Here is a 25,208-nt window from a genome sequence, read left to right as displayed (position 1 = left end):
GCTATTCTACAGCTATTCACAGAGTGTGTGACGGCAGACAGAATGATATGCCTGTGAGTTTGTGACACTTGCAGGCCTCTGAATACTCTCAGATGTATCTTTTATCAGCCTCAGGGAATGGTACATATCAGCGGGATACACCCGTGATATATTTCAGATATTCTGCAGTTGTGACTGTGGGGTATTTTGAGCATATTTATTACTACACCATTTCTGACATGCAAGTAGTGCATACTTTCAGTAATTGACTACCATTACGTGGGATAAAACACCTTTCTGCCTACTGTTAGTACATTTCACAGGGAGTCAGTGGGGCACAGTTAACATTTCTTTTCAAATCAGGGACATCCCTGTAAATCAGTTATAGTTGTGAGGTCTGGCCTCTTACCTATTCAAATATGGCAGTGTTTATCCTGCTCTGATAGTGTGTGTGGTTTGCAAGGTGCTACTGTCACATTATTACCTACTAGCTACCGACTAGCATGGCTGTTTCTCTTCTCACACTAATGTTATAGAAATCCACAAGAATTGCCAGTAAAGATACAAGAAAAGCTTTGTGTAATAGCCTTCCTATATTCCCTTTACATTCGTACTAAGGCACTTTTAAGCAGTTGTAAGCAGGTTAGCGCTGGTTTGCGCGGAGCTCACGCATGCGCAGTGCCACTTAGCTTTGCGCACACACGCTTAGCTAAGCACACACAAGCGCACACCCGCTGACTACTGCTTAAAAGTGCTTACCCTTACGCACACCCGCGCTAATTTCTTTGAAAGAAAAGAAAATGAGGAGATAGGAAAGTGGTGAAAAAGGGGGCACAAAGAGGGTAGGACAGTAGGAAAACAAGCTTGGGATTTGCAGGAAGGATGTACTAAAGGCCCATAGCTGCCCATTTCTTTATCAGCAACAGCTGTGCATATGTGTGTAATTTGGTGTGAAATTTGAAACCTTCCACCCCTGAGAGAGGGGTGAGGACAACAAAATATGTTGTACAGCCAATTGTAATTACCAGTTCACATGTCTGCAAAATGGGCAGCTATGTATGGGGCGTAATTTTTTTGCGGGAACAGAGTGCCTTTTTTTTATTTTTTTTTCAGGTGAGAGTGGAATGTGAGGTACAGGAAGTAGGTATATTTGAGGAGGTAGGTAGGGGAGGTTAACAGACAAGACAAACAAGACGCATACAGGGGCGGAGTATGACACGTGGGGGGGGACACAATTGACGGGGACGGATGTTTGGATATCGCGAGCCCATGAGCCCACAGATGGCAACAGTGGAACTGAGATCCCCACCCATGGGCAGTTGCCACTGCGCCTTCACAGCCCAGGACGGGGCTGTGCTGGGGGCTGTGTAGGACGGGCAGCAGGCACACCCGTGAGTTGTGACACCCGAGCCTCAAGCTGGCGTAAGGGGTTCAAGCACAGAATGCCTGATCTCGCTACGCACCACAGACCGGACACTTTGGAGGGTGAGTGGACGGTCTCTTCCGGCCACGCTTGCAGAGGGGGGACGAGCCCCATCCCCTACATCGCTTCCACCCGAAGGTGGCACAGGGCCACCGGAGGAGGTTCCGGCCTGGGCACTAGTGCCAGGTGCACTCGCCAGCTGAGGTGGGAGAGGTGGGTCCACTGGAACCCGCCTTCCCTGTTGTCCTATGTTTAGCAAAATTTTATGACATTTTGGGTTAGTAACAAACAATACCATTCAAAATTAGTTGTAACAGCTTTGGAACCCACCTTCCCTGTTGTCCTATGTTTAGCAATATTTTATGACATTTTGGGTTAGTAACAAACAATACCATTCAAAATTAGTTGTAACAGCTTGCGTCAGTATTCCCATTAACCAAACACACATGAATTCCAAACATTGAACAGCAAGCATAACACATGAATATTTTGAACAACAGTACACAATCCAACAGCATGCAGGGTTGATTGATGGCAACAGGCCATCAGGTTTGGATATGTGAACAGGGCACATGCATCAACGTACATGCAAATATGTTTGAAACAACAGGACAAATGTCCATAGGAATTAATTGTGAATAACCATACCCAGTTTGTTGTGGAATGGCATTATTTGTGAATATAGGGTAGGGTGAAGAAATATTTCATTAACAACTTCAACTACCTATACATATGCTGTACATCTCTAGTAGCTGCAGATATATATACCCTACAGGTCTTAGTACAGTTTCCTATATGTAACCTTAGGAATGTTGGTGATGGGACTGTTACTGCTACATTAATATACATTGCATTTTTATTCATACACAATCATATCTGGCTGTGTTCAGGTACAGCACCCTGCTACATTTGATTTATATGTCTCTAGACAACTGTGGATGTTCATTATTTCATACAGCCATACTATCTCCATATTGCAAGGGTACAGCAACATATCCAAATTGTGGGACAGACACATTCCAGCTTCAGTACTTTATTACAAACATTTCACTGTTTGGTTGTGGCTGTCTCATTCATTTCATTATGTACTGACTGCATTATACTTTATTCAGAAGTTATAACAGTTTTCTTGGTCGATTCATACCTCTTTTTCACACTCTCACTTGTTTTATTTTTACAATTCAAGATGGTACTTTATTTTAGGCATTATTAACATGTCATACTTGGTTACAACAATCCTTTCTAACAGACTCACTTGTTTCATATGGCAGATTTTCAAAGGGGATGTATTTGACACATGTCTATTGTCTTTAGCTTGTTTACCACTAATTTTCAGGCTGCAGCAGGTTATCTGATATTACAATACAGGTGGGAAATCTCTATTTCAGACTTGTTTAATTTTTATTTCTGGATTACAGGTGCATCACTTATCTAATCATACAGTACTAGCAGAATCTTTCTTCTAGTGTTATTTGAATTTTATTAATATGTAACTACACTGAACTCTTTTACAAGCTGTCTCACTTATATTGTATAACAATTACAGAAACATAATTACTAACCTGCCTGTTGGCGCAACCTCTCCAGCCTATCACCATAGGCTCGCCAATTCGCAGAACACACACCTGCAGCTGTAATATAAATGAAGTAATATTGGAACATACATCTCCATAATATCAGCTAGGGTAATTCCTTACATATGTAATTACATGAATACTTACTCAGTAGTGGGGCGTTGGGCATTTGCCGGGCCTCCTGGATCCAACGGTTCAGTTGGTCCTGCTTTCGTCTCTTCAGGTCCGCATGGTGGTGACTGACCTGTTCACCAGTCCTTGGTATGCCTGTGACACTGCTGAGATCATGTGCCAACCGGTTCCACGCCTCTGCCTTGTACGCTCCCCACAGAACCTGGCCCTGCATGAGTTGAGCCTCATGTTCGTGGACTAGGAGCCAAACCATATATTTGGACTCCTCAACACCCCACCTCTGTGCTCGGAAGCGACTACCCTCTCCTACACCTGCCATCCTGACTGCAAATAGGTTCCACAATCAGTCATGCTGTGTATTCCCGCCTATGGGGCTTATATATGCCATTTTTCCTGCACTTATCTGTGATTGGCCATTTTGGAATTGTATCAGCTTAAAAAAAACTGCTTTGTCATGCTTCTATTTCCATTCATTCCTATATATATGCTAATACTGCATTTTTCAGTACAGCTGTCATGGCTTAGTGGTTCAGTACTTTGACTATGATGCACAGTATCCTGGGTTCGAGCCTGGGCATTGCTTTTTTTTTATTTTACTACTGTCTAGACAGGCTAGGAGGTGTGTCTGTGTAAAGGCGGCTTTGATACAGGTTGCTCAACGCGTTGCCCGCGGTAAGCGGTTACGCCTCGCGCAGCTCCGGGCAAACGGCTTACGCTGGTTAACGCGTTATTTGGCTATGAGCACGCATATTACACTATGAGAAATGTTGCTCAACTACGGGCACACGGTTTCAGCTTGGTAAAGCGCTGCTCAACTCCGGGCACGCATATTACACCTGTTAAACCACTGGTCACCTGCAGGCAGTCATACCCAGCTTGTTAGAGCATTGCTCAGCTACGGGCATTTATAAAATTTTTTTTTTTTATTGCATCAGATTTCTTCAAAATACATGGCCCATTTCATTACATTTTACTTAAATTATAGTTATATATATGTACATATATGTCAGGGGAGTGGTGCTTATTTCACTAAAAATAAAAAATGATGTTGTTGGGGCTCGAACCGTGACTACCTCCTCTTTGGCCGATGTCTCTACCGCTACGCTATTGCTACTTGGCTTAATTTACATATTTAGATCTTATATGCTTTTTCAATGACTGCTAACTGTGGCTGAGTGAAGGAAACACCCGCGCAAACGAGCGCAATTATGGGCAAACATTTTTGAAATTATAAAAAAAAAAATTAAACTGTTAAATTTTACGTTTTACATTACATTTGGGTTTATAGTCTGTGGGGGTATGTGTGGTGTGTTTGTTGACATTTCCGCGGACTCGCTCGTGGGAGTTTCCTTTTGGGACTGTGATTCTTCTGGGGGCATGTCCCTTTGCAGGACTCGCCGTGCGGACACGCCCCCTACTTTGCTACACGGACCGTGTTAGCCTAGGGTGTGATTCAGCATGCCCTCATGGATATGCATGGCATGCTGACATCACACTGTTTAACTGCAGCCTCCGTGTAAGACTTGCTAACTCTTACACGGAGATTTCGTGAATCCTGCCCATGGTATTTCCAGATTTGTTTCCCTCCTCCTGGGTTTGGTTCAGGTGTTTAACTTAGTGTGTTTAGTTTTAGATGCACAGGAATAGAGTAGCTAGGGCACTTGCTAAGATTGTTGAACACAGTTTTATATTCAAGAATATTGTGCTGCTTTCTCAATTCTACCTTTTTCAGTTTTGGCATAGTAAATGTTCATTTGCAAAGATTAATGTATGCAGTTCCACTGCAGCATACTAAAGGCAAAACATATTTTTCTCTTCTTCCTTCCCACATTCCTTTGTAAACAGAGACCATGGAGGATATCAGCGATCTGGAGGGTCCTACAGAGATAGCTACGATAGCTATGGTAAGTAGCAACATTCTTGTATACCTGTTTCATGTGTAAAAACTGGATTTTGAGAGTCAGCCTCACTTTAATATACCATTCCCCAGTGTACAGCTGATATTGGATATAGCATTGGTATTAACAGGTTAACAATATACCCTCTGGTTCATTGCTTAGTCTCCTGTTTATGCTAGACTCTAGATTCTCCTTTTGGTGATAGCCCTGTATTCTTTTTTATCCATTGTTTGACTATATTAAATGAAGAGATATTGCCCTTTAGAATTTTTAAGTCAGTTTATTTATTTTTGTTTTGATCTTGGAGAGGGGCTGAAATTAGCTTTTAATGGGCTACTGTTATAATCACACATGCATGTTCATGCTTTTCTCCCTGAGTTTCCCCATGTTGTGGTCTTATAAAGATTTTTTAGTTTTATTGTAGGGGTGCACGCATTACGTACATCCCATGTTCTGCTAAATGTAATTCTTTTGTTGTAACTTCATCTGATATCAGGACTATGCAGTGAGTGCTCTACTGAACTTTCCCCTCCTACAGTCTGTAGCTTAACAGCAATCATTCCCACCCTCCTACCCACATTCTTATGCTTTGATCTGCTGGTGCCCATGTCATGTGGCAAGAGTTGGAGGGATTGCCTAGTCTATATTTCTGCTACTACTTTGGTGCCATTTGCACAAGTAGATCTCAACTCTAATATTCATCAGTAGAGTGTTTCCATGTTTGATGCCTACGAAACCTATATAAGCCATTGACGTGCTTGTGTGGTCATCAGATCATGGACCAGGACCCACACTAGTAATAATTCCACTGCCTTGCAGGAAAAAAACAGTGTTGACCCTCCTGTGTTAGCACTTTATTCTGACCACTTGTAGACACAGGATGATGATCATCCAGCACTACTTTGACAAAATGGTGTTGAGTTGTCTGCTAAGTTGCCCTGTGGAGCTGCCTTGCCCCAGTCTCTCCCTCGCTCAATGGCCCTGCCTCACCCCATCCCTCCTTCGCCTTGTGGCAAGAGGTACTCCATATGCCTTACTGTCATTCCTTCTGATTCCTTATCTAACTTAGAAATCAAAATTAGTGGCCGGAATGGTATAGTTTCAGACTATCTGGTCCCAGCATTCCAAGAATGTATCCCAGTGCAGTCTAAGAAAGCTCTGAACTGTGTTGACAGCTAGTGTTGCCTCATGGTGTGGCACTTGTTGTAGATGTTTCTCTACTGGGTCTTCCAGCAGGTGTTTCAGAGGTGATAGTCCAGTAGGAAACTTCATTTATCAGACCTGCTCTAAGTGGAATCTGGTCTCCTCTTGGGTCGAGAGGTGTGTTAATAAACCTCAGTCCTTTATTCAGTTATGTAACAGCTAAGACTCATCTTGGGCATTTAGCGCACACCGTGGCTTGATAGAAGAAAATTGTGGCCCAGAACTGGCTGTTTAATCAGCTTTTTAAAAGATTTCTGTATTTCTGTCCATCTTTGAAGAACCTCTCTCATCCAAGAACCTTTCTCATTATTGCTTGGACCAGGAGTTGCATGTCCTTTGGCCTTTCAGTATTACAGTATTCAGTCCTGTTTTTATTTCCATTTTGGCCCTTACTTCCCTTTATCATTTGAGAGATAATTTTGGTATTGCTTGGTATTCTTCCCAGCAGTCAACACACTACATAGGACTCCTGATATGTATTCACCACTATCAGCTGATTCTCTAATTTAGTGCTGGTTATGCTCCTACCATTCCCCTGTACTTGATCAGTCTCTGACTATTGGCTGAGGAGTTCCTGTCAGTCAGGCGTGTGTATTTCTGTTTTTGTATTTTTCTTTCCTGTTTTGCAGCTTGTCCATCTCATTGGATGGGATGAACTAGCATGAGCCTAAATATGCTTTCCTAGCCTAATATGTGATACCAACATATAATGGTAGTTAGGTGTGCACATCGGGAGTGCAGAAGAAGAAAATTGGCAGGGTGGCAACATCTTCAAACGGCAGAGGTCTCCATCACAGGCTAACTGATAAGGAGTGTGAATATGCTGTGTTTGGCACATCTTGATGACTGTGTTTAAAAAAGAAAATTGACAGTACAAGTGAACATTTTGCAGGAAAGCTTGGCTAGATACAGTAACAGTCCTCACTGTAGACCTGTAACAGTGCAGAATGTTACACTGGGTGGATTAATGAGTCAGAAGTTTTCTTACAGGTAGCTTCTTTAGTTGAGAAGTGGTAAAATCTGAAAGTGTAAGTGTGTGTGTGTGTGTGTGTGTGTGTGTGTGTGTGTGTGTGTGTGTGTGTGTGTGTGTGTGTGTGTGTGTGTGTGCATGCGTCCGTCCCTGTAGAACAGAGTCCTCCTGTGTCTACAAACAATAAGTTAATTTGTTCCACTGTTACAGGTTCCGGGAAATCATCTGGGTAGGCAAGAGCCCTATGGCCCATTCATTCCTGCCCGGGAAACCCCCACAAGTGCATCTGTTTTTGGTGAGTGTTGGATGGTTGAGAGTTCCCTTTAGCCCTTACTTCCCTGCAGGGAAACCTACCGTTCCCTGCAGTGGACCAAACCCCCCCCCCCCCGAAATAACCTATCCCATTTGGTTATAGATACCCCTTACCTATCCCATGGTCAATAATTCTATATTACCCCCAATGAGAATAACTGGGATCATACCATGGATAATTTGAGGGGACACATGCATGGGATAAAGCATTTAGGAGCTAATATATCTTAACTTTTTAGTGAAGGTGTTTTGGGAATAATTTTTTTACAGTCTGCATGATTATCACACTGGCTGCCCTTCCTGCACCCAACTGACCCATTTGTCCCTCTGGAATGAAAGCCCTCAGTCCATTCTTTCTCAGTGCAGGTAAGAGTTTGGTGTCAGAGAGCAGACCAGAAATTGTGTTATCCCTACTCCCATGACAGACTACTTGGTCTGTTCTGTAGCAGTCTCTGGAGGTACATGCACAACCTTTTGATGAAACACCCTTGAACACGAAAAATTCTACCATTTGCCCCATAAAAGGCTGGCCTCCTTACCATACACCAGTGTGAATCTCTTTAATGTAAAATAACTGTAATTATTGCAAAGATACATGTAAAACTTGTTAGTAAAATTACTAATCTGTTTCAAAATCAATATCCCATAAAAGTGGGTCCATTTAGTGTTTATCACAAAGCCCAATGTTAATGTTTAAACAGCATTGAAAAAAAGGTTAAAATTAGTTTCTTTAAATCATGCAAATGATGATTTCAGTCTGATAGGCCAGCTTGAGTGACATGGGCAGTTCCTTAAGTGCTCCATCCTTCTCAGTTTGAAACAAAACTTGCTCAGTTCTAGTCATTGTTTATGATTTGATGAAGTCTACACAAAATTGCTTATTCAGTGAATAAACTACGATACCTTTGAAAAACCTTTGGACTTTAGTATGCTTATTCTTCATGAAACAGTGCACTTAGCTTGACAGAAGGATAACTGGCTTTAGTAGACACTTTTGGATTGGTCCATTATTATTTATTTATGTTTTAATAGTGTTAACTTATTCTGTCCGTTCCTTGCGTTTCAATACAGAATGAAAGCTGTCGCCATTGATGGAACTCTGAGGCTGGCCAGAGGTACATGAGCTTATAAAATCTGCTGAAGATTTAGGTTGTAGATCTTCACTACTGGTGAAACGTATAGTTTAGTATGTTTTTTCTGTAGAAAGTCCATGGAGAAATCTGAAGTCTAAGTGAGGTGTATGGATGTATGGAATTTGAAGGCCAGGGAATTTTGCTGTTTTTATTTATTGATAAGGTGACTTGCCTGGGTTTCTACTCTATCCATGCTTGTGACATTTTTGCTTTGCCATAGGGGCAGACTTGTGTACTGAGACTGGAATTCAGTCTTCTTGTGAAATCAAGCACACTTATCTTATTGTGTTCTCCAGGCTGTATGGAAATACATTCCATACCTTTACTGTTCTGGTGAGGTACCAGTCCTAACCTTCATCTTTTCTTCTAAGTCTCATTGTGTTGAATTGTTTGTAGGCCCATATGATGAACTAATATATTATGGAATGCTATATACATGATTAAGTCATCCCTGTCTCTTCTTTATTCAAAGAATTAAATACCTTTAGCTTGCAGTCTAATTATTGAACGTATTTTTATTTATTTATTTTATTGTGACTAAGTTGCAGTATTTCAATTTTTGACCTTAACAGAATGGAATAGTATGTTTTTGTAGTTTGCTTGCACATTTCTTTGTATTCTGAGTAACTCAAACCCATTTGCATTATTCCATCTGTGTATGTGGTTCTATCCCTAACTTTTACTTGGAGTAATGCTTTCAGAACCTGTTTGATTCTTGCACCATTTTGCCCCCTTGCTAAGTTGTGAAACATTACTTTCCTCTTATTGACTGAAGTATGATTTTTCTCTTGTTAGACTACAGAGTATGCAAAGTTAGTTTGCAGTATTTCTGCATCCTTGCTGTCAGAAATCAGCTTATGTAACTTTAAATTGCCAGTGTATGTAATTAGTCACTCCTTGAATTTCACACTTGCCATTTGTATGTAGATACTTTTTTCATCCATGTTTTGTGTCATGGACCCCTAGTACTGACATACTGCTTATCTGAAGTAATTTGGTCCCCAGTTGTGAGCTTAGATTTGTTACTATATTGAACTTGGTCATACCTGATCCATGCTACAAAACATTTTAGTTCTCACTTCAGTATCTTTTTGTAACTACAATATGTGGTCTGCAGAAGGGTATTCATAAAATCAATATAAGCTGTATTTGTTTGCCTTTCATGGTTTTGCCTTTTTAGAAAAAGATTTTAAGCAACATTTTTTTCAGCTATTCTTCCTTATATGTAAAGCAGAGAAGAAGAACATGACTTTTGCCTTCGTGAAGATACCTCTGACACAGATGACACTGATTACTGTCCCTCCGGCACAGATAGTCACTTGGCTTGAGGTTGTCATCACCGGTACGTGTCCAGTACTAAGATTGACTTCTGACCCACTCAGGTTGAGTCCTGTCAATACTTGTATCATTTGCTTTCTTGCAGAAAGCTCACTCAGCAGCACTGGCCCCTGGATTGAATCACTCAGAGTCAGATCCATAAGAGTTTCCCCTCTCGTACTCCAGAAGAGTATGTGAAGGAGGAAACACTAGACTCCTACTTTAGAGTTCCCTAGTCTAGAGACTGATCTCGATGATAGAGAGGTATTTCCCCAGTCCCCCACAGAAGACCCTGAAATTAAGATCACTCAAGTGATGAGGTAGGGTGATCTGAATCAACTGGTCCCACCTCTGTTGTGGGATGAAGGCATTCAGGAGATATTCCGGTCTGCTCCACCAGCATCTTTGGTGAGCCTACCCCATGAAAAATAGTGGATTGATCTGATGTTATCCATTTCATTATTCATCACATCTGGGTCTTGAATCTGATGTCATATCCAATCCGGCACTTTACAGAGTAGATTCAAGGCTCGAGCTCCTCCCATCTCCAATAATCCCTTTCTACCTTCTAATCCCCAGATCTCATTTGCCACATTTCGCTACAGATATGATTCCTGGCTCGTGGCATTGGTTAAAGGATTTCCTGTACTTTTTTCAGTTAAGTGATATATTTTTTTTCTTTTGGCTAGGTAGTTTTCACCTTTTCTCTTCTTCCCCTCCCTTTTTTTAGCTCACGTACATCATTAGGCTTTTGTCTTTTACTGCTCTTCCTTCTTTTTCGGTGCTTGTAGCCTTTTCCCGTTATTCTCCTTTTGCTTTAAGCAGTTCCCTTCCCCTTAGCTTAGTTTTTAGGGGCTATTGGGGTTTCTTTCTGAGCTTTCTGGATTGTGTTACAGAGTTGGTTTCTGTTGGTTAAGTGCTGGTAGTATAGTAGTTTGGTTCTCTGTAGTGTGTGTGTGTGTGTGCTTTGTGGTAGGACTATGTTTGAGTGCAAACCTACCACATTTAAAATATGTTCTTCTTGTGGGCGTGAGATGCCTAATTCCAAAGCCCACAAGAAGTGTTTATTACCTGGGATCCGACCCCCTTTGAGGGTGAGTGCTCAGTATGCACTGCATTCAATCTTCGGCATTGGCGGATTGACAAAATAAACTGTTGCTCAAGGGCATGGCCCAAAGGCGTCCCTTTGTTTCAGGCTCCCCCTCCTCTAGTGGCCACAAGGACTCTAAGAAGAAAGCCTCATTTGTCTCCCCAAGGGATTCTCCTCTGGCTTCGCCTAAATGGCCCAGACTCTCAGATCGCAGCTCCTCAGATCTAAAGGCTCAGGATCTATCATCTGGTGCCAAGATCTCCTCGGATCAGAGACCCTTGGATCCTACCTATCTTCCCTCAGATCCTTCAGCTCTGTTGGATCTGAGGCGATCTGACCTACAGGGTTTGGATCAGACAGGTTCATCAGATCTGGAATTCGTTATTCACCCCCATTTGGATCTTCTTGGGATCTAAAGTTTTCGGATTGCAGGCATAGGAGTCGTTCCCCAGATTGGGAGCAGCATAGGGTGGTGGTGGGATCCAAGCCAGCTTCCCTGTCAAAATTCCCCCATTCTTCAGCCTCTTTCAGAGTCCAGACTGGCTTCGCAGAAGCCTTCTATTCAAAATGTCTACCATAGCAAGTGGAAACATTTTTCCTTTTGGGCTGTGGAACAGAATCTTGACCCCTTTTTCAGCTCCTATACCAGATATCTTTCTTTTCCTAACATTCCTTTTTCATGAGGAGGCTGGCTTCTCCACTATCAAGCTGGAGTTGGTGCCATTTCGAATTTTCATGTCAATACTGGACCCACCTTGTCCTCTAGATTATGTAAGGCCTTCTTGAATGTCATTTTTTTCCTCAGGCCTGCAGTTAAAGATCCCGCCCCTTCTTGGGATCTGACATTGATGTTGCAGTCTCCCACCCAAAGCCCTTTTGAGTCTGTTCATTCTTGTGATATCAGATTTCTTTCTTGGAAGACTGCTTTTCTGGTGGCTATTACTTCAGCCAATGGGGTTTCTAAATTACAGGCCTTATCTTCTAAACCAGCATATATTGTTTTTCATAAGGACAGAGTGACTTTGTAAACTAACCCCTCTTTTACGCCTGAAGTAACTACTGAAAGAAATATCAACTGGGATATCCAGTTAACCAGTTTTCTTTCCTAATCACTCCTGTAAGGGTAAGTATCTCCTTCATACCTTGGTCATACATTGTCAGTTAAGATTTTATTTGCACAGAACTAAAGCCTTCAGAAAATCTGACCAATTATTCATAGCCTTTTATTTGAACAGACGTGGTCAAGTAGTTTCTAAATTGATTTCTAAATGGATCTCTAGTTGCATTTCCCTGGTTTACTTTATGAGAAAGTTGGAGCTGCCCGGTTCACCTAAGGAGCATTCTCTTGGGTCAGTGGCTACCTCTTCAGCCTTCTTTGCCATGGTGTCCGTAGATGAGATTTTGGCTGCCCCAAATTGATCTCGGGAGATGCTTAGGCAATGTCATCCCCCTTGACAAGGATTCCAGAGTCATGGATCACTTAGGGTAGCGAGTATATGCCTCAAGTACTTTCTTAACACACATGATTTGTGTACAGAGGGAGCTATGTGACAAGTCTCTAGAGCCCCTCAGAACATTGCCACCTAGAGATATCTGCAAATAATTGGAGTTACAAGTCCCAGCAGTGAATACTGTACCCATGTTTTCCATGAGCACATTACATAATGCAGCAAATACAGCAGCAGTGTCAACATTTGCATCAGATGACAGGGCTCAGGGTAGCTGGTTTCATGGATTACTTCAATGTCCTTTGTTAATGCTCCTATGATGGTGCCATGTTGTTTGGACCAAAGGTTAGACCGGTTGCAGCAAAGTGAGCGGTAAGGTAAGATTCTCACTGCTTTTGGGGTAAGTTGTTAGCCATTTAGAGATCTCATGATAGGATTTTAAAGTGTGGGACGAACTTATGGGCTGACATTTTCCATCCATCTCAATCTGTGGGTTATCTGATCTGATGCTGGTGCCTAAAGAATCTTCAAGCCTGGAACTCTACCTCCTTTAGCCATCATTCCCTGATCTCTCTCTCTTCCCATATCTCGCTTGCCATTGTCAACATCAGATTGTGTTTCCAGAGTTCCTACAAGAAGTATCCTTTTTTGTGAGCGTTCTTCTGCGTTTTTTTTTTTTTTTTTTTTTGCCGCCTCTCCCTTTTATTTGTAGTATTGTTTGTAGTGATAGGATTAATGTAATAGACTGGGTGTGTAGTGTTTTTTTCTGATAGGTAGGTAGGGTTTATGTGTGCCCTGTCTTAAAAAAAAAACAAAAAAAGGCTTCTCTTTTCTTAGTGTGAAATCTCAGTAGTAATGGTAGTATTCTGACTAGATTTAGGATTGTTGTTAGCATAGTTAACATTATTGTAGTCATCATTGATCTGATGTTATCCATGGCACTATTCTTCATTTCAGGGTCGTAGGATCCGACATTGGATCAGAGCCGGCAACTTTTCAGACAGATCCTAGGCTCAAGCTCTTCCCACTCCCATAATCCCTTGCTGTCCTGTAAACCCCCCCCCCCCCCAAGATCTTGTTTGCCGCTTCACTGCATCAGACTTGATTCCTTTGGCTCAAGTCCTTCTGTATGATAAGTGCTCACTTTCAACTTCAATTTTGTCTTGATAGCTGTCCGTCTCCTTGTAGTGTCTTTAGAGTAATAGTCTTATAGTTTCTGAATTCATCTTAGCCCTCCCCTCCCTGCCATCTAATTGCTTCTTGTCGTCCCTTTTTGGCACACATTTTTATGTGTTAAGAATTTCTCTTTCAGCATAGGCTTAGTTTGATTTCTTGTTCTGATTTGTGTATTATTTAATTGCGTTAGTGTAGTGGTTGTTTGGTTTGGCCCTGGTTACAGCTCCGGTTTGCATTGTTCAGCTTTGGTGTTTGGTCCGTTTTTTTCTCCCTCATGTCTGACAAACAAGCAGGGTTTAAGAGGTGTTGCTCATGTGGTCAGAAGATGCCCCTTTCTGACTCACACGAGGAGTGTCTCTATTGTTTGGGCGCCGACCACCTGGAGGTTGAATGCGGCATTTGTGCCGCCATCAACCCCAGGGCATTGGTTGAGTGCTGCAATAAGTTTTTTAAAGGGATGGCTCGGGGGTAGGTCTGTTTCTCAAGCCAGGTCGCTCTGACCACAAGAGGAAGTCTCTGGGTCCTCTTTTTCTAAGAAGCCTAGGGTGTCAGATTCTAGCTCTTTGGATCTGGCTCCAGCCTTGGTGCTGTCAGATCCGAGGTCCTGCGAATCTACTGCCGGATCCAATGACTCCGGTGTGAGACCTTTGGATTCGAGGTCCCAGGAGTCTACTCCTGGACCCAAGGCCTCTGGATTTTGGGCTTCAGATCTGACCCAGACTAGAACTGCCACGGATCTGACCTCCTCAGTTCCAAGGCATTTGAGTTCTAAATGCTTGCATCCTCTGTTGCCCTTGGTTCTGAAGCGGATGGATCTGAGACTCGTGTCAGATCCCATCTTGATCAGGGACTGTCCACTGAGTTCTAGCCCAGAGCAGTGTTTTATAGCTCCCAGGCACAGAAGCTGTTCTTCAGGGAGGTGTAGGAGGTCCTCTGGGTCCAGACACTTGTCACCAGCTAGGTCACCAGCTTCTTCTAGTTCCTCCAGGAGCTTGCTCCCATCCAACATGGACAGGATGATGAGGTCTTTCCTCAAGGCTCAGATTGAGTTGGGGCATCTTGCATCCCCTGCCCTTCAGGCCAGGGGTCCTTCCTTTGCCCCTATACTTCAGTCTCCTCGTTCGACTCAGATGGTTTCAGATTCCCAGGACCTGGGTCACAGTGAGGAGGCAATGGGGGCTCCTAGAGCCCAGTTTGTCTGTCCAGTCCGAGTTCCTGACTGGCTCTGCTCTCTCCCCCCTATGGAGCACACTGGGTCCCAACCCCTGGCAGTCGCTTTGGAGCTCTTGAGAGGGGCTTTTGGTCCAGCCTTTTCAGACCTGTCCCTGCTTCTCAGTGCTTTGGCTTTCAGCAGTTTGGGGTCAGTATTATCCAGGGGTCTTGGCGGTGGCATGCTCTGGTCCCTCTTTTCAGGTGGTTTTGCCCACCGGGGAGGGAGCATTGTCCAGCCCTTCTGCCTCCAGGTAGTAGAGAGGACCTTCTCCACTGCTAGAGCTGCCTCCAGGGTCCTTCCCAGCCCCCCTCATCTCTGAGCACTGAGCCTTCTCATCCTGCTCCTGATCCAGCCTTCCCCTTTTGTGGTTCTCCTTCCTTCTTAGTCCTCCCCTGAGCCTCCCATAGAGGATGTGCCTCAGAAGAGAAAGTTTAAGAGCAGGCACCTAGACTCCCAGAAGGAGTCCCTCACTGTGGATATGGATTTTGATGAAGGGGACGTGTCCCCCCCAGATCTCTGCCTGAAGATGTCTCCTTCGGAGACATCCTGGAGCTCCTCAAATTGAAGGGTGGATGGTCCCCCCAACCCCTGTCCTCTGAGGAGTCAGTGTTCTTGAAGGCATTCGAGATGGGACCATCTACCACCTGCCCCCCCCCCCCCACTGACGAACTGATAGACCTTATCGACAGCAGGGCATGGAAAGAGCCTGATACTGTGGAGCTAGTGCCCAAACAAGCAGACAGATTCCCAAGTCCACCCATGAACAAACATAGCTGATGTTATCCATGTCTCTATTCCTCACTTTTGGGTCGTAGGATCTGACATCTGATCTGAGCCGGCAACTTATCAGACTGATCCTATGCTCGAGCTCCTCCCCCTTCCATAATTCCTTGCTGCCTTCTAACCCCTCAGATCTCGTTTGCCACTCACCAGCTTCAGACGTGATTTCTTGTCTTGATTCTCTTCAGAGGGATAAGCGCTTATATTTCAACTATTTTTTTATGTTTTCTTATATTTGTTTGCCTGTATTATAGTTAAGCTTAGACGTTAACTTCCCCTCCCGTTAACGTTATTTTGGTTAAGCCTTTGATGCCAAAAAGGGTTTCTTCTGTATTATTTCCTTTCTGTTAGTTTGTAGCGTTTTAACTGGTGGTAGTAGTAGTAGTAGTAGTAGTAGTGTTTTGTTGCTAGTGTTGTCTGTGGTTGACTTTTTGAGTTAGGCTTTGGCTCCGGCTTTTGGTTTTGCTCGCTGTTTTTGATTTTGGTGTTTGGTCTGTCCTGCTGTGTCTGACAAGCCAACTGGGTTCAAGAGGTGCTCATCGTGTGGTCGGAAGATGCCCATGTCCGGCTCACACAAGGAGTGCCTCTATTGCTTGGGCGGTGACCACCTGGAGGTTGAATGTGGCATTTGTGCTGCATTCAACCCCATAGCCTTGGTTAAGCATCGTAACAAATTGTTGCCGAAGGGTATGGTATGGGGGGGGTCTATTGGCCAAGCTTCACCCCTTTTACCACAAGAGGAAAGCTCGGTCTGTTCCAGGGTTCTCTTCCTGTAAGAAGTCCAGGCTGTTGGATCCTAGCTTCTCGAGTCCAACCCCAGCCTCGGCTCTTTCATATCCGACTACCTCGGATCCCAAGTCCCACAAGTCCATGCCCAGATCCAAAGTTTCCAGGTCGAGGCCTTCCTATCTGACGAAGACATGACCGGCCATGGATCCAACCTCCTTGGATCCAAGACATTTGGGTTCCAAGTGCTTGGATCCTCTATTGTCCTTCGGCCTGAGGCGGTCAGATCCGGGATCCCTGTCAGATCCCGCCATTGTTATTGAGGACTCTCCTTCAGGTTCTGGCAGGTAGCACCTCTTTGCAGCTCCCAGGCACAGAAGCTGATCTTCCGAGAGACATAGGAGGTCCTCAGGGTCCAGACATGGGTCCCTAGCTAGGTCTTCTGCTGCTTCTAGGTCCTCCAGGAGCTTGCTCCCCTCCGATATGGACAGGATGATGAGGTCCTTCCTCTGCCCATCCGACTAGGGGTCCTTCCCCTGCTCCTCCACTTTCCTCTCCTCATCCGACCCAGGTGGTTTTGGACTTTCAGGCCCTGGGGTATGGTGAGGAGGTGGCAGGGATAGCTAGAGACCATTTTGTCTCTACCCCGTCCGTGTTCCTGACCTGTTTTGCTCTGCTCCAGTCCTATCCTTTTGTACTGTTTTCTACCCCTCAGTGCTTCGGCTGTTGACCACTTGGGGCTGGCATTATCAGCGGGTCTCGAGGTGCTGACATACTCTGTTCCTTCTTCCCAGGTGGACCTTTTTGCCAGGAGTGGGGATGGGGCATTGTTCAGTCCCACAGCCTTCCGGATAGTAGAGAGGACCTTTTCCTCTGCCACATTTGGCTCCCCAGCCACATAGAGTGGACTTTCCTCATCCTCTTCCTGGTCATCCCTCTTGAACCAGCCTTCAGGTGGGAGTCACCCCACTTGGGGTTCCACATTCTTCAGAGTCCTCCTTTGAGCGCCCCTTGGAGGAGGTACCTTGGAAGAGATCGTGCAAGTGGAGGCACCTAGACTCCCCTATGGTGTGTCTCATCGAGGACATGAACCTCTATGAAGGGGACGGCTCCCCCAGATCTCCGCCCGAGTATGTCTTCTTCGGTGACATCTTAAAAATCCTCAAGATGTAATGGGATCCTATCTCGCCTACATTCATAACTGATGGGTTCGGAGCCGATCCGTCGGCTCCGACTCGGCTACTATATAGTAGAACGAAGTCTCTAATTGGCTGGGCTACCTCTTATCCCAGAATGCACCACGCCTGCTTCCCCAGATCTCGTTTGCCGCTTTTCAAGCTAGACGTGGTCTCGACTTGGCTGGAGCTAAGTGGTTTATTATTACTTTTTTGGTCTTTTGACCTAGGGGTTTCTTCACTAATTGAACAAACAGCTGTTTTAACAGCTTTACGTGTGTGTGTGTGAACACTTTCAGTGTGATTGGTATTTTTTTCTTCTTACCGGGCAAGGCCCGTTTAAGTTAGAGGGCCTTTGCCCTTATTGTGAGTTAATGTGTTAAAATTGTCTAATTTTAGGTTTGGTTCTCACCCTATTGTACGTCCTACTTTATCGGGCTAAGCCCGTTCTTAGTTAGAGGGCTTCTGCCCGTTTTTGTGTTGTGTATCTCGAGCCAGTCCGTTGTTGAGTCAAGGGCTCATGTCCTACTTTAAAGTTACTTTCGTGGTAAAAATAGTTGTTGTGATAGGATGTCTAAAGAGCAGAAGTCTGGTTTTAAAAAGTGCACCAAGTGCAACTACAAAATGTCTATTACTGATAGCCATGCTGTTTGCGTGTATTGTTTGGGACCGAAACATTTACAGGAAACATGTAGGGTTTGTCATGCTTTTTCCTCTAGGGTCCTTCAAGAACGTAAAAATAAATTGATCCTTAAGGGCCTTATTAAGCCCTCTTTTGAGGAAGCTTTGGCTTCTCCTTCCTCTCCAGCTTCTAAAAAGAAAAGGTCGTCGGCTCCGACCAGTCCGTCGGAACCGATTTCCAAGAAGCATAGGTCGACTTCTTCTTCCTCGGCTCCAATGGCTTCAGAGCCTAGGGTGGAAGGGTCTGCCTCGATCCTTTCCTCGGCTCCATTGGTGTCGGAGCCGCAGGTTGGGGGATCAAGAGGCGAATCACCTGCTTCGGCTCCTTTGGTCTCGGAGCCGTTGGAGATGTGCAGCTCAGACTCTCCCCCCTCGGCCCCGAAGTCTCTTTCGGCGCCGATGCTCATTCATACGGTTCCGGATTCGGTGCCGATGGTGTTGGAGCCGTTTCGGAGCTGGTCCCCTGGTCTATCGGAGCCGAGAGAGAAGTAGTCTCGTCCCCCATCTATTTCCTCTAAATCCTCCAGGTTGTCCGACTCAGATTTGGACAGAATTATCCAGAGGCTTTTCCAGTCCCCGGTTTTTGCTAAAATGGTCTCGGCTCCAGCCCACTCAGCTCCGGAGCTGGCCCCCACTTCGACGCATCCAATTCCTCCTCCAACCTCCTCGGAGCCGTTGGAGTCAGTGATGGTAGAGCAGAGCAGAGTTGTCCAGTCGGAACCGAGACTCCCTCAGAGCTTCTCAGTTCCGACTATTATTCCTACCTTGTCCTCGGCGTCAGGGTTCGGTATTTTTGACCAAAGGAGTTGCAGTAGATGCGATGGTGGTGGCATCTGCCACTCAGCACGACGTGGCAGAGGCTTCAACGTCTATTCACCCTCCTAATAAGGATTCCAGGAGCATGGATAGGTACAGGAAGCGTACCCTTTCTTCAGCGGCCTTTACCCTGCGGTCGCTGAATTACCTTTGTCATTTCACCAGGCTCCAAAGGGCCCTCCTCAAAGAGTTAGGTGAGACTTTTACGGGTAATCTTCCTGAGGCATTAGCCCAAACTGTTGGTGCCCAGATGACTACCCTATCTTCGATAGTCAACTCGTCCATGAGGCTCATCTCATATGCAGCCGAAGGGGCGAGTAGAACAGCGGGAACAGGCGTGGCTCTTAGAAGACACGCCTGGTTATGCTTGTGTCCCTTTGCGGAGGCTTTTAAGTCTTCCTTCACCGACGCCCCCTTTGATGGGTCCTCCCTGTTTGGACCCAAGGTGAAGGACACACTGACTCGGTGCGAGCAGGAGGGCAAGACCTTGACTGCCGCGGGGGTCCATTTTTCCGCTCCCTCTAGACCTTACCCCAAGGCCCAGAGAGGAGGGAAAATGTGGTTCAGGAAATCTCAAAGGTCTTTCCCTACTCCACCGAGTGATCCCCCCTCTAGAGGCAGGGGGGGGGATTCAGGAAGACGCCACCCCAGAGGCGGCAGAGGCCCCCATAACTCTGGAGACTGCGATTCCTTTCGTGGTCTATCCTATGCTCCCCGTCCCTGAGACGTGGCCCGACTGCGCATCTCTGGAGCCAGTCGGGGGTCATTTTGCGGAACACCCACAGGCTTGGGAATCTATCACCAAGGATCAGTGGGTGCTCCGAACCATACCTGGAGGCTATCTCATCCCTTTCATCAAGATCCCCCCTCTTCCTGTCAGGAAAATCCCGGACGTGCCACCCAGTCAGCGGGATCAAGCAGCGGTCGAGGTTTCAAAGCTGCTAAGAAAAAGAGTCATCCAGCCTGTCCCCGCCGACCAGATCGGATCAGGAACTTACTCAAGACTATTTTTGGTGCCAAAATAGACAGGGGACTTAAGGCCCATTTTGGACCTCAGCTCATTGAATTGCTTTGTAAAAAAATCCAAATTCCGAATGGTCACCCTTCAGTCCATTCTCCCGTTATTGGAGAAGGATGTCTGGATGTGCTCCATAGATCTCAAGGACGCTTACTATCACATTCTGATAAATCAAGAGTCCAGGAGTCATTTACGCTTCCGCCTGGGAACCAGTCATTTCCAGTTCCGAGCATTGCCCTTTGGTCTCACCACAGCCCCCAGGGTGTTCACCAAGTGTCTGGCAGTAGTGACAGCTCACTTGAGAAGTTTAGGATTCCAAGTGTTTCCCTATTTAGACGACTGGCTCCTTACTGCCACCTCCAAGCATCTATTAGTTCGGGCGCTTATGACCACAGTCAGTTTGGGTCATTCACTAGGAATCACGTTCATTTGGGGAAAATCTGTGCTGCAGCCGTCTCAGCGTATTACCTTTATAGGCACAGAGTTAGACACAAGAAGAATGCGGGCATTCTTGCTGGCAGAAAGGATTCAGGTCCTGCAGTCTCAGGTTCAAACCTTGTTACCCAGATCACGAGTTCAGGCCAGACTGATTCTGCAGTTATTGGGCATGATGGCCTCGACTATTCTTCTAGTCCCCTTAGCCAGGCTGCACATGCGGGTGCTGCAATGGCTACTGTCAGTTCAATGGTCCTTTCAGGAACTTCCCCTGAACCATTTGGTCCAGATTACCGAAATTTGCCGTCAGGACCTACGTTGGTGGCTGCTTCGGTCCAACCTGGACCAGGGGCGACCCTTTGCCCTTCAGCCTCCCGTTGCCACGGTGACCACAGACGCCTCCCAGACAGGGTGGGGGGGTCATTATCTAGACAGGTCTGTCCAAGGCACGTGGCAGGCTCACGAAACGCACTTACATATCAATATCCTGGAAATGAGAGCGGTGCCACTGGTGTTGCAAGCACGTCATCATGCTCTCCCACGGGGTACTATTGCGATCCTATCCGACAACATGTCGGTAGTCTGGTACATAAACAAGCAAGGCGGAACCAGGACCTACCCTCTTTGCCGAGAGGCCATGAGAGTGTGGCTTTGGGTGATTTCTACCCAGCGTTTCCTAGTAGCAACGCACATTCCGGGGAAATCCAATGTGATTGCAGACAGGCTGAGCAGAACTCTCCTGTTACTCCACGAGTGGTCCCTCAACGACAGGGTGGCTGCAAACATCTTCGCCAAGTGGGGCCTCCCTTGTTGCGACTTGTTCGCCAGTCCTCACAATGCAAAATGCAGGGACTTCTTCACTCTGACTCCCTCTCAGGGGCAGATTCCCAGGGACGCTCTAGCTCACAGTTGCCCCCCCCCCCCCCGGTCTACTTTACGCCTTCCCTCCGGTTCCCCTTCTCCCGAAGGTGATACAGAAGGTGATTTATCTTGGGGGCGACATGATTTTGATCGCTCCACACTGGCCTCGTCAGGTTTGGTTCCCCTTCCTTCTGAGGTATGCGGTGGAGGGCCCATGGTTTCTGGACCTGGTGCCCGACCTGTTGACTCATCAATTGGGACAGTCTCACCCATCCCTCAGGTCCTTGAGGTTAGCCGCTTGGTTACTCCACTTCCAACCTTAGTCAGAGATAACTCCTTTTCTCCAGAAGTCGTCCACATTTTGTCCTCTTCTCACAAACCTTCCACTGTTAAACTGTATTCCAGCAAGTGGAAGAGGTTTGCTCTTTGGGCTCAGCAACGAGGTATAGATCCCCTTACCGCCCCAGTACCTCAGGTTTTAGAATTCCTGGCTTCCTTGTTTTATCTGGACTCTTCAGTTTCCACAATTAAAGTCCAACTGGCGGCTATCTCTAATTTTCATGTCTCCTTTGAGCCTTCCTTAATGGCAAACAGGCTTTGCAAATCTTTCCTTAAAGGAGCGTGGCTCCTTCGGCCCCCAATAGCCCATCCTGTGCCCCCTTGGGACCTGAATATGGTTCTAGCTTCTTTAACTGCCCGCCCCTTTGAACCAGCAGCTACTTGTGATATAAAATTTCTATCTTGGAAAACCGCCTTTTTGGTGGCAATAACCTCTGCCAAGCGGGTCTCGGAGCTTCAGGCTCTCTGTTCTAATCCTCCTTATTTGATCTTTCACAAAGACAGAGTGTCCCTCAAGTTAAATCCCTCTTTCTTGCCCAAGGTAGCGTCCCCCTTATGCATTCAACAATCCTTGGAGCTCCCTGTGTTTTTTCCCAAATTCTCCAATAGCGCAGAATATATCTTCCACTAGTTGGATGTTCACAGACAACTGCGTTTTTATTTAAGTAGGACCAATCAGACACGAAAGTCAGATCAGCTGTTTGTGTCCTTTGCGGAAAATAGGTTGGGTCAACCGGTGGCTAAAACCATCATAGCCAAATAGATTAAAGATTTCATCTCCTTCATTTATTCACGTTCGGGCAAAAAGCTACCTTTCCCAGTCAGGGCTCATTCTACCAGGGCAATGGCTACTTCTGTAGCATTCCACTCCAAATTATCGATAGATGATATCTGTGCGGCCGCTACCTGGACTTCTCCGCACACCTTCATTTCTCATTACAAGATAGATGTGGCTTCTCGAGGTAGAGCTTCCTTTTGTTCCACAGTTCTCAGGAGTGTTTTCCAATGAGCCACCCGGGATTTAGGTGCTAGGGACGCTGTCCCATCAGTTATGAATGTAGGCGAGATAGGATCCCATTACATCTTTTAGTTATGTACTTACCATAACTTCAGATGTATGGGATCCATCTCGCCATTCATACTCGCCCTCCTTCCCCCTTCCCATTGGATTTAGAGGGAATGCTGCTACTTACTGAGTTTTTTCTCTTGAAGGACTTTAGTTTGTTACAGTTGCTGGTATGCCTCTCTGTCTGGATGTAGGTATGAAAGCGAACAAACAAGATCTGGGGAAGCAGGCGTGGTGCATTCTGGGATAAGGGGTAGCCCAGCCAATTAGAGACTTCGTTCTACTATATAGTGGCCGAGTCGGAGCCGATGGATCGGCTCCGAACCCATCAGTTATGAATGTAGGCGAGATGGATCCCATACATCCGAAGTTATGGTAAGTACATAACTAAAAGTTAAGGGGCAGATGGTCTTCCCTAGCCCTGTCCTCCATGGAATCCATGTTCCTGAAGGAGTTCGGGACAGGACCCCTCTACCTCTGGGTCACCCCCCCCCCCCCACTAACGAACATATAGATCTCATCGTTAGCAGGGCATGGAAGAAGCCAGATACTGTGGAACCAATACCAAAATGTGCCAACAATTTCTGAGTTCTCCCACTGACAATTTCGGTCAAAAGGGTTGCCAGTCGATGCTATACTGGTAGCTGCCTCCACTAAAAAGGAGTTGCCGGAGTAGGGTACATCTGTTCATCCCCCCCAACTGAGAATCCCGGGCGATTGACAGACATCGAAAGCGGGTCTTCGCTTCTGGTACCTTCAGTCTGTGGATGTTTAATTACTTGACACATTTCACCTGCCTCCAGAGGGATTTGGTCAAGGAACTAACCACTTCCCTTTCTGAGTTGTTGTCTGCCAGAGACTTAAATAAATTGTCCTCAAGCTATCTAGTCTTGTGTCCCTGTCAAATTCTTCAGTGAGGATCATTTCCAATGTGGCTGAAGGCACCTCTCGAGCAGGCATTATGGGCATTGCTATTTGCCATTACGCCTAGCTGCTCCTTTGTGGGTTTGATGAGTCATTCAAGACGTCTTTCACCAGTGCCCCCTTTGATGGATCTACCCTCTTTGGTCCTTCAGTTAAAGAAACACTCACCCGCAGTGAGCAGGTAGATGAGACCTTGTCAGCTGTGGGAATCAAGTTTTCATCCCCTCAGCGGTCGTTTTCTAAGACACAGTGAGAGACTAGGAAACTATGGTTTTGGAAGTCGCAGTCTTCCTTTCAGGATGCTTAAGGCAAGCCCTCTTCTACAGGTCTGGGAAAGAGGGTTTAATGGCAGACGTCACCCAAGAGGTAGAAGGGGGTCCACAGAGTCAGGACTCCAGGAAACCCTTCTCTGAGATGTCCTCCCAGCGCTCTCTGATGCACTGCCTGACTGTCCTGCCCTGGAGGCAGTCGGGGGTCGTTTCTCACTGTATCCTTTGGCGTGAGCTGAGCAAGCATTACAAGGGATTGCTGGGTGCTAAACATTATTTCCAGGGGCTATTTCATTCCCTTTTCCCAGCCCCTCCCTCCAGTGAGGAAGCTCCTTCCTAATGTGCCACCCCATCAAAGGGAGTTAGCTCAACAAAAAGTGCTCAGACTTCTTCAGAAGAGAGCCATCCAAGAGGTACCCCAGGATAATGGGAATCCAGAACTTACTCTCGCTTCTTTTTGCTGAGAAAGAAGACTTGGGACCTATGCCCAATTCTGAGTCTATGCGAGTTAAATCTCTCCATCAAGACGTCCAAGTTCCAGATGTTCACTGTCCAGTCCAAGGACAATTTGGTGTGCTCTGTAGATCTCCAGGATGCGTACTGTCATATAAAATTAGACACAAGCTCCAGGAGACATCTCCGCTTTTGCATAGGGACCAGTCATTCAGTTCAGGACAATGCCCTTTGGTCTCACTATGACCCCCCCAGGTGTTCACCAAGTGCATGGCAGTGGTGGCAGCTCTCCTGAGACTGTAGGGATTCCAGGTCTTTCCTTACCTCAACGATTGCTCCTCATAGCTCCCACCAAACATCAACTGGTCACAGCCACTCTGTACATCCTTTGCCTGTTCAACCAGTTAGGAGTCACTGTGAAGCTACCCATATCAAATCTGATGCCATCCCAAAACAAAGAGTTTATTGGCATTCAACTGGGGTCTATATTATATGTTCGAAGTCTGAAAACTTCGAATCTCATATGGTCGACTCCATATGAGCGAAGTTTTCAAACATAAAATATAAACAAACTAAAAATAAAAAAAAAAACTGAATGCTCTATGCAGGGGGGCTAGCCCCCCGCACCCCCCCTTACTTAAAATATACCAACTCCAAGATCGCACTACATTGAAGTGAAGGGAAATATTCCCTACGGCGATCTCCATTGAAACGTTCGATGTTTGAAAACTTCGCTCATATGATGTTGATCATATGAGATTCTAAGTTTTCAAACTTCTAATATAGACCCTTCAGCT

General features: G+C 45.7%; 1 protein-coding gene across 3 annotated transcripts in view; it reads left to right on the top strand.

The window, feature by feature from the left end:
• Nucleotides 1–25,208, top strand: part of LOC122817602 (cold-inducible RNA-binding protein B-like) — a 936,366-nt gene that overhangs the window by 796,553 nt on the left and 114,605 nt on the right. For all 3 annotated transcript variants that reach the window (XM_044090642.1, XM_044090640.1, XM_044090641.1), the window contains one exon: nucleotides 4,954–5,012. In XM_044090642.1, coding sequence (XP_043946577.1) covers nucleotides 4,954–5,012 — 59 coding nt within the window. The remainder of the gene's footprint in view (nucleotides 1–4,953; nucleotides 5,013–25,208) is intronic.

The sequence above is a fragment of the Protopterus annectens genome, chromosome 13.part0 (assembly GCF_019279795.1).
Source record: "Protopterus annectens isolate FY-2018-M chromosome 13.part0, PAN1.0, whole genome shotgun sequence".
Classification (NCBI taxonomy): Eukaryota; Metazoa; Chordata; order Ceratodontiformes; family Protopteridae; genus Protopterus; species Protopterus annectens.
This window is presented reverse-complemented; position numbering and strand designations above follow the sequence as displayed.